The sequence below is a fragment of the Myotis davidii genome, unplaced genomic scaffold, assembly GCF_000327345.1.
Source record: "Myotis davidii unplaced genomic scaffold, ASM32734v1 scaffold170, whole genome shotgun sequence".
NCBI lineage: Eukaryota > Metazoa > Chordata > Mammalia > Chiroptera > Vespertilionidae > Myotis > Myotis davidii.
The window spans coordinates 738690-748179 of NW_006282528.1; the positions used below are offsets into that span (position 1 = coordinate 738690).

The window sequence follows — 9490 nt, forward strand, 5'->3', positions numbered from 1 at the left end:
ACCGTCCCCCAGCGCGGGAGCCGGGGGATGCTGCGTTGCTGTGGCGACCCTCCCAGGGACCCGCCTTGGCCCACCAGGCTGCCTCTGGGGAGGGCTGAAAAAATCGGAAGCCCCCAGACCTTCCCCGGAGGGCCGCGGGGACCTCCCTAGCGGGTCTTTAGCTTTGATACTAAGTAGCAAAAGTGAGAACCCACTGGCCACAGCGGCCAGGCTGGGCCGAGGCGGGTTGGTCCCAGGCTTCCCTCCCCGCCGGCTTAACCCCCAAACCCCCCTGCCTGTTCTCCATGGAGCAGGGGAATGGGATGCTTTCAGACCTTGGGTCCCTGAAGACACACTGACCCGGAGAACTGTCAGGGCTCCCCACCCCCTCGAACATCCCTGTAGCAATTAGCATGTCCGAAGTCCACCAGCGGGCAGTTAAGTTTGCAAAAGTTTTTGAAGTTTTTGCAAGCCTCCAGCCTGCTCCTGCCAGAAGCCTCAAGGAGCGAATCCAGTTTCTTTTCCTGGAACCATCCCCAGCAACGTTATCTCGCGGACTCACCTAGCTTAAGCCCAGCCCGGGGCAGCGGAAGGCAGTCAGGCTGCATTTGGGAATCGGGGTCTAATCCACCCGCCTTCCTGTTTGCCGAGCAACCCCAGCCCCAGCCCCAGATCTGCCCTTGCTTTGAGCTGCTTTTAAAAACCTTGGCCTTCGGTGGGGACATATAAACAACCCCGGAGTTTTTAAACAACCACTCCACCGCTCTGGCAGCGGCTGCCGGAATTTAATTGCGGCCTTGGGGATCCTGTTCTCCTGTCCTGGGTGGGTCTAAGCAGGGTCAGCTTTTCAGTGCAATCAGTCCAATCACTTCCTGTTCATTTTAAGGGCGAAGGCAGGCAGGTGAGAAAAAAAGAAAAAGAAAAAAAAAGCTGTAAAGAGCAGCTACTCTTTTTTTTTTAATCTGATTAAATTATTGTCCCCTTTAAGGGGAGATCAATTTACTATCAGCTTTCCATGGTTCCAGGGCTCGTGGGATCTTGATCTCATGACAAGGAAGAGTGTTCACTGTTTTGCAAAGTGCTGTGGGAGTTCTCTATTTTTAAGCTTTATGCACCTTCCAGACTTCGATTCTGATTCTAAAACAAAACAAAATGTGCTGTTGGCTGTGCCTCTAGGGTTGCCTCCTGCCCTCTGTCTCCTGAAGGAGAGTTTCTGAGGGGTGTGGGCCAGCCTGGCCTCCTCCCCACCCCACCTCCCTTTATGTGGATTTGCTCAGGAGCCCATTCCCATGTAAAATCGCCTAATCCCTTCCCATCAGGAGCCTTGCTCCCAGAGAGGACCAAGTCCCCTGTGAGAGGGACCTGAAGCCCTGGGCCCTGGGTGTCCCTGGGATAAGGGCAGAGGGACAGAGCCAGGCCAGCGAGCAGCCTGGGCACTCCCCCGGCGCCCCACACGCAGGGGTCCCTGGCTTCCCTCAGGGTGAGTCAGGGTCGCTTCTGCTTCTGAATCTCCCTGCTCTGCCAGAACCCCCCCCCCTCCCGCCCCTCCTCCCAGAACTAGGTGATGACTAGAGACTGCGGGACTTGGAGCCTGTGGTTTCTCAAGCCACCTCGTGGATGTTGTCCTTTCCTTCTGAAAAAAGGAAAAAATCAGATAGATTGCTTCATGAGCTTCCAGGGGTTGTTTTTTGTGTGTGTGTGTTTGTTTGTTTGTTTAGCAGAAACCTTAATCACCACAGTGATTGGAAAATGACTTTTGATGGCTCTTTTTTAATCCAATTTGCTGTACTGAGTGAGGGTGGGTGGGCGACTACAAGATCAAGGTACAGAGCTCTGGGAACGAGTCCCCCTGTGTCGTGAGGGCACTTGGGGGGAGGACAGCAGAGAAGTCGGGTCCCTGGACGAAGCCAGGGCCCTTCCTGTGGGAACCTGCTCAGCCCGGAGCTGGAGCTGGAGGAGCGAGAGGCTCTCAGGCTTCCGCAATGCGGGGGCGGGGGTGAAAGGCAGCTCAGCCCACAGGCCCGGGCGCGGTGTGCACATCCCCGGCTCCCTCCGCACCACCCACCCACCACCTCCCAGGCCGCTTCCCCAGAAATCATTCCTGTACAATTTGGGCTGTACGTAAGCCTCAGACAATCCCTCTAAGAAGTTAATCAGGAAAGAATTACGCTGTTCCCAGTAATAAGGGGGGAAAATGTGAACCGGTGAGCAAGCCTGGCGATATTGATGAAAAGAGCGGCTAAGCTAAGCCATTCTTCCAGAGTCTTCTGAAGCCCTCGGCTTTAATCTTTGAAACTAAAGGGAGATTAAAATGATGGATTTCCCTTAAAATAGGTGAAAATCATGCCAGTTGCTTATCCGGGACCCCATCATGGGTCCCCCTGCCCCCACGGAGCCCCTCCCTTGTTTAGGGTCGGAGAGAGGTGTAGTGGACTATTGAGAAAACCTTGCCTGTGCTAGTCACCCCTTCTCTACAGGAGCAGCCTGGAGAGCTGTTGGGGAGGCGCCGGGCACGCTTTGTACAAGGGTAACATTACAGTCCGTTTAGGCCCCGCTGCACCGAGTCCGAAGGCACAGCACAGACACGCCTTCCGCCAGCTCAGAGCCTTGGTGCTGGTGGAATATTCTTTCCATAAGAAAGAAACTGGTCATGCCTCCGTGGGTACGACCGCCGTCCTGAGCTTGGCAGTAGATGTCATCGCGGCTGCATTGCAGGTTCCACTTCAGAGCTTTCTCTGAAACGCTAGGAAATGAGGGCTTCGAAATAAATGAGTTGTAACTGCAAGTTCAGCCTAATTGGAGCGGATTTCCATGCCAGTTCGAGCCGTGAGCAGCCGGGCCAGGAGCAGTGTGGGTAGGTCGCTGGGTAAAGGGTAGATATTTCGCCCAACTTCCTGATACTTTCAAAGCAAAGAAGTAAAACAAAATATGAGATACCCTTTGGCCGACAAGTCCCTTCTTGCCTGTTTGGTCTGCGCTAGAAAGAAAATGTTTGTGCTTCCTCGTCTATTGTATATCGCTTTCCATTCCCGTCGCTTTGTTTTTCTGTTTAAAGTTAAATTTTTTTTTAATATTCCCTCTATATTTGCTTATCAAGGATAAAATCTTTCAGACCAGCAGGCGTGTTAGTTTTAAATTGAACAAAAAATGTACCTAGTCTGAGGGGGTTTGTTGATCATGAGATGCTGCACATTATCTAAATGAATATGATTTTCCGGGATTTAATATTCTCTTCCTTCCCCACATGGAAAAAAACACATCCCTCCAAGATCAATCAAAGGCCACATAAGTGATCTTGGAGCCCCCAATTCTCTTTGCTTCCTGCTGCATTTTTTTAAACCAGAGGAGTAGGAGTTAAACTCCTAATGTTTTTTGTCTCCAATCCCCACCTCCACCATCTTTCCTTCCTTGGCCGCCATGGTCCCCTTGCTCTGTTTGTTCTACTTGGCACCACCTCCTGAAGCCAGGCAGTTACTGCCCAGGGCGAGGGCGGCGTGGACGGTGAGCGAGGCCTAGGCCGGAGCACTGTGCGGGGAGCAGGCCGGAGGCGGGAGGCTTGCCGGAGGTTTGGGGAGGTGGAAAGCAGTCGTTTATCTCCCCTCTTCACGGAGCCTGCCCCGAGCATGAGTGGCTCGGCCTGAAAGCCATGTGGTGGATCCCGCCCCCATGTGCTCCCTGAACGTTGCATTAAAATCGAGGAGCCGTGTCACCACAGGGAGAGGGGGATGAGAAAGTGAAAATGTGTGTTCGAGGAGACATTTCGACACTCCGAGCTAATTTCACACAGGGAACTGAAAACAGCGAGAAAGAAAAAAAAGTGGAAACATGTTTAAGAGCCTGAAACTTTTAAGAGAAGGACAAAGCAAGCACATTTCGTGGGCATCGGAAAAATAGCAGCAAGAACTAAATAACCGATTAGGGAGACTGAGTTCAATGATGTTTTTTGAAACAAAAGGGAGTTGTCATATTATTGCTCTTAATTAAATGGCAACACACACACTTATAATGGGAACTAAATGCCTAATTAGAGGGTGCCTGGGGAATAAATAGCTGTGTGTTTAAACCTCCTGTGTAGGAAACATGGCCACCAATTGCACGAAAGGATGGGAAAGAAAGATAAGGAGCCAGACCTCAGGTGACTGTGCGAGTGGGATGAGTAGGTGAGGAGGTGCCCACCTCCCGCGTGAGGGCCGCTGCTCGGGGTCTCCCGCCCCGCCCAGCACGGGGTCCATTCTCCATCGTGCTCCCAAGAACCCGAGGGCTGGAGCATCTTGGGGAATGAGAACACTAGCGGACCTTGGAGGAGTATGACCACTGAGCAGGCCACGGAGACAGGACTTTGAGAGACGTGGCTTCGGTGTTGGGCGAGCGAGCCGATGGCGCCTTCCTTACAGACGGGAAAGGAGGCTGCACGTGAAGGTGTTGGCCAAAATGACCCAGCAATTCTCAGGGGAAAACCGGGAGGTGGGAGCAGGAGAGGCGGGCACTACCAAATGCTCGACTGCCAGGGCTGGAAAACAAAAACAAAGCCAAACTGTCTATAACTGGGATGGACGCCACAGATTCCACTACCGAGAGAGAGAGAGAAAGAGAGAGAGAGAGAGAGAGAGAGAGAGAGAAGAGAGAACCAGGGGAGAGACCAGAAATGGCAGGAACAGGGAAAGCTCGGGCCTTTTGGGTGTGAAACTCTGAGGTCATTGGAGAAACAGCAACAGTGGCAATGCAGCTGCTGGTACAGGTCCAGGCCAGCAACACTGTGTCCAGAGGGTCAAGCGATGACCCAGACATGGACACCCCTCCAAAGGCCCCTTCCTGCTGCCCTCCTTGGGCCGTTTTCCTTTGAAATGACCGCTTCTTGTTATCTGAGCATCAGGACGATGTGTCTGCCCGCTTTCTTCAGTAGCCCCGATAGGAAATCCATTCCCGGTCAGTGACATGAAAGGATTCCCCCTCGGGGTCGGCCGCGGGAGGACCCTCAGGCACCTGTGCGGGCGGAGTGAGGCCGCCTCAGGGACTCACAGGCTCACACCCATGACAGGCCCCATCCTGAGGTCCCAGGGGCGCCGGACAGCGGGCCTCCCCTCGGAGGCTGAGGTTTGGTCTCAGCCATAGCAAAGGGGTCTGCCTGGCGTGCCCCAGCTCACTGCTCGTGGAAATCAGGAGTGTAGACGTGACCAGGGGTTTCAAAGGTCCACTGCAGGGGGCAGCTTCGGTCACTCGGGAATCCTCTGCTCTCGGTTCTAAGGGTCAGATTTAATTTTAGGGAAATGAGTTTAGACACTACAAGTCAATTGGCCCGCGCAGACCGGCCAGCAGAGGCCTGGACAAGTGGAAGGAAGATGGGCTAGGTTGTAAACTTCCAGAAACAAAACCTTCTGGTGTTCAGACTTGGAGAGTTGAGAGCGTTGCGTGTTCGGGAGAAGGCATGGCTTGGCCAGGTCCTTGCTGTAGGCTGTCTTGCCCCAGCCGAGCGCCGTGGCCCTACGTCACTTTCTTAGGGTTTGGAGGTTTATATTTAGCCATGCATAATGGGTTTAAACGCAGAGCTTCCCGTCACTAACTTCTCTGTCGTTTTGCTTAATTTCGGATTGCTATTCGTGTGCAAACTAGCAAGGGTCACGTAACATGCATTTATTTTTGCAGTTTTTCCGTAAATGACACCACGGTTTAGGACACTCCTGATGTTTGCATTTGTCCCTTGACTGGCGTGTAGGTGGTGGCTCTCGGGGACGTTCCAGACGGAACGCTGGTCACCGTGATGGCCGGCAATGACGAGAACTACTCAGCCGAACTGAGAAACGCCACCGCGGCCATGAAGAACCAAGTCGCGAGATTCAATGACCTCAGGTTTGTCGGCCGGAGTGGAAGAGGTAGGTAGCTGAACTTGAATCACAAACTATTTACATGGCAACCGACCCAAATTTCAAAACCCCTAGATATTTCTGTGGTGGGAATCCCTAGAAACACAGCCTTTCTTGTTATTATTGCTACATCGAGCCTCTAAAAATATGAATTTAGAATTTAACATTTTTAACAGAACCTAGTTTTACATTATTGCTTTCTGATTGGCAGCATGTAAAACATGAATTTTGGATTTCATGTTCTTTATGAAAGTGTAAAAATATAAAACTAGGATTATTCAACAGGGGTTCTGTCTTTGATGATTATCAGAAATCTCTATAATGGGAGCCCTTAACTTGGGATCCGTGTGCTCCCTGTGGCAGGTGACAAGGTTTGAAGTGACCACGTCTAATAATTTTAAGGGAGGGGCCGTGCATGATTATTGAAATGAGGCCTCAGGTAAGCTTGCCCTTTTACAGTAAAATGTGAAGAAATGGCGGTTGGTAAGCTTGACAGAATATGACTTCTTAGTCCATGGAATGTGGGTGCCTTGCTCTCGCTTGAAGGGTTTGGCCCAGCTCACATGTCAGGGACTCACCATCGGAAAGACTGGATGATGCAGGAGAACCATTGGGTCCGGGCAGTTCTGTGTGTGGTGTTATTTGTATGAGAGCAGGAAGAGGAGTGGCTGTTGGCTCGTTGCAATCTCTTCTGCTTTCAAATTACTTTCAAATATTGTGTTTTCTCTGTATTGTAAGAACCCACGTCACACTTATAAATAGCAGTAAGCACTAGAAGTTTAATTGACAGAGGTGGGATCATTTGTTTTGAAAATCTAATTTTTATAATAGAAAAAAATATCATTTTGAGTATAGTAAAAAGACAAAGTAAACACCCAAATAATAGTAGATGATTGTTGTGTTAAAAAAGTAAAGATACAACCAATGGACATTTAAACAAGGGTCATCATTACTCTTCATGAAGGCATTCAAAAATCTAAGGAAATCTGTGTTCTTAGGGGTTTTGATTAGTTTGGAGACAGGAAGATGGTGAAGGGAGGGGTGTTTGGCTATTGTTTTCAAAATAGAATCATAGTGAGGGTAATTTAAAATACATAACATGATTGGAAATCTATGTTCATCGCCCTAACTACGTTAATAATAGGACAATGCAAAGAAAATTATATCCACTGATTGGAAGCATGAGGGATGCTATAAGGTATAAAGCATAAGCCATTAAATGGGTTCACTTGTTCTATTAAAAGTCCCCACCTCTCAGTAAATGGAACTCACATTGTGATTCAGAGATGTGTGTTTAGAAAACATCTTGAGGGCTTCGGGTGAGTAGCTGGCAGAGTGGGTGCGAAGCCGATGAAAACCAAGGCCCCACCTCCTGGTCCGTGCCTACCAGCCCCGGCTCCAGCCATCCCCGCTCCGTTCTTATGAGTTTCCACTCTTAGGACTTCATAGCTGGGTAACCTTCGGTGGCCTTTCCGGAGAAAGTGATATTAGCATCGTGTGGCTCTGTGTGGCTCTGTGTGTCAGGTTTGGGTGATAAAAAGTCGTGGAAACAATTCAGTGGCCAACCCAGCGACATTTTTCCACAAGAAGCTCCGTGGTGGCTTTGTGGCCACGCACAGCCAGTGGGTGGATGAGAAAGAATGAGAGTTGGAGAGCAGCCTGCTTCCTTTTCTGGCGTTGGGGGCTGGTCTCTCGTCTCGTTGGCCATTTCTGGTTGGAGTGGGTGACTAATAGGTGCTTGTGTTTACCTGGGGAGCAGGGAGCTGTTTCCCCAAGGCGTGGATTGTTTGCACTTGGCTGCCCGGTCCATGCCAGTGTGCCCTTGAGTTTGCATAAAAGCCGGAGTAACGTAGCTACAACCCTGGCTGGGCTGTCTCTGGTCACCTGGAATGAGACAATGAATTGAAGCGCCGTGAGTGGGCAGATCTGTGTTGCACGGTGTCTGCTTCCCATGAGTGATAGTCAGGAATCCAAACCACTGGAGCCCTAATTGAACGTCTGGCCCAGTTAAGGTTACCCTGTGTGTTGTTGGGCTTGAGTAATTTTTTTTTTTTTTTTTGGTCAGTGCTACCAGACAAAATTGAGCTGTCAGAAGGCCCTGTTTGTCCCAGAATTTCTCTCCACAGTCGTAAAATGCAGCTCGATTTTATTCTTTCAAGCGTGAGTGTCGACTCAACGCCTGCCAGATTTTTTTATTTTTTTGTAATTTGCTTCCCATTATGAAGAGAGCAGATGATTCTCTCTCATTTGGACAATTAGCCTCAATCTTCCACAGGGAACCGTGCCCTTTAAAAGTTTCATTACGTTTATTTTTTGTAAGTGATCTTAAGATGATTTTTCTGTTTTTCAAAATGTGCCTATAAACATGTCATTGGCATCGACACACCCCACAGGGGCCAAGGAGGCCCAGGCTGTTGGCTCACCCAAACATTTCCGTGCAGTTTCACACTGTCCCCAGGCACCGGCCGGCATCTCCACGGGGCCTGGGGCTCAGCTCCCACTGAGGGGAGAACGAGGAACTCCCTTCTCTGTCCTGCTGCCGTCCGGGGAGCTTGTGGAGCCTCGGAGAAGCTGCCGAGGCCGAACATGGAGGGGTTTTTGTGGTTTTTTTGTGCTTTTTTTCTGTTCTGCAAAACTGATCTGTCTGGGCACTGGCTGAGGTCCAGGTTCGCAGCTCTAACCTCAAGTTCAGCCTGCAACCGGGAGAACCTGCCCGTCCGGCTCTCACGGCCTCGGCCGGCCTGGCTGACTACTCTGTCCCCTAACGTCCATGGGTGAGGGCTTCGGCACCCCAACCTTCCTCCTTCCCCGCCGCCCCTCCTTGTGCTCCGTGTCAGTCGCACATCTTGCTCGGGTGTATGCGGCCTGGGCGTTTCCTGGCTCTCTCACATGGCGGCCCCATGGAGGGGCATGGTTCCCTGGCGAAGATGAGGTGGCTGCTCAGTGCGCTCACACTCACCCGCTCGCCCTGGGACGCCCCCTGCCCCCAGAAAATGGGCGTTCGGAGTCGAAGGGACTCCCAATGGCAGAGCAGATTAGCAGTTTACACCAGAAGTTGAGGCAGGAGCTACGGGTGTCTGCAGGTGTAAGCGGGGGCATCGCAGCTGCAGCGACAGACACTGCAGACGGTTTGGCCGGGGTATCCAGGAATGCTTCCGGCCCGGCCAGTCCTTCACCCCTCACTCGGGACCGGCTCCGGTTCATTCACTTAGAACCAAGCAGGAGGTCTACTGGGGAAGAGGGGCCGCGCAGATCCTCCTACCTCCCTAAGGAGGCGACTTCTCATCTGTCGGGAACAAAGTCCCCTGGAGGCCTTCTCCCAAGGCGTCCTGTGCAAAGTTGGTTTCTGGGGCCGCCGGAGCTAAGGCCGGAGCTTCCGGGGACCCATGGGCCCCCCAAGCCAAGAACCTGTGGATTCAGACCTTCACCTGGGCTGTGGGGGGCCCGCCCCGTTCTGTGCTGCACGCTGTAGACAGCTGGAGGCGCACCCGTCAGTGAACGAGAGAGACGCACCCCCTGGCACCGTGCTGCCGGCCGCTGTCTGCATGTGGCCAGGCCTGGTGTGCGTGTAGGACGGCAGGTTCCCGCAGGCTGAGCCGCAGACCCTGAGCTCTCAGTGTGCCTGCCGTGGCCCCGCGCGCAGGAAAAGG

At 51.9% G+C, this 9490-nt stretch overlaps 1 protein-coding gene across 1 annotated transcript in view; it reads left to right on the forward strand.

Moving 5' to 3' along the window:
* The window catches only part of RUNX1 (runt related transcription factor 1), a 74388-nt gene that overhangs the window by 1472 nt on the left and 63426 nt on the right, over positions 1–9490 (forward strand). The window contains exon 2 of the mRNA XM_006753097.2: positions 5691–5849. Coding sequence (XP_006753160.1) covers positions 5691–5849 — 159 coding nt within the window. The remainder of the gene's footprint in view (positions 1–5690; positions 5850–9490) is intronic.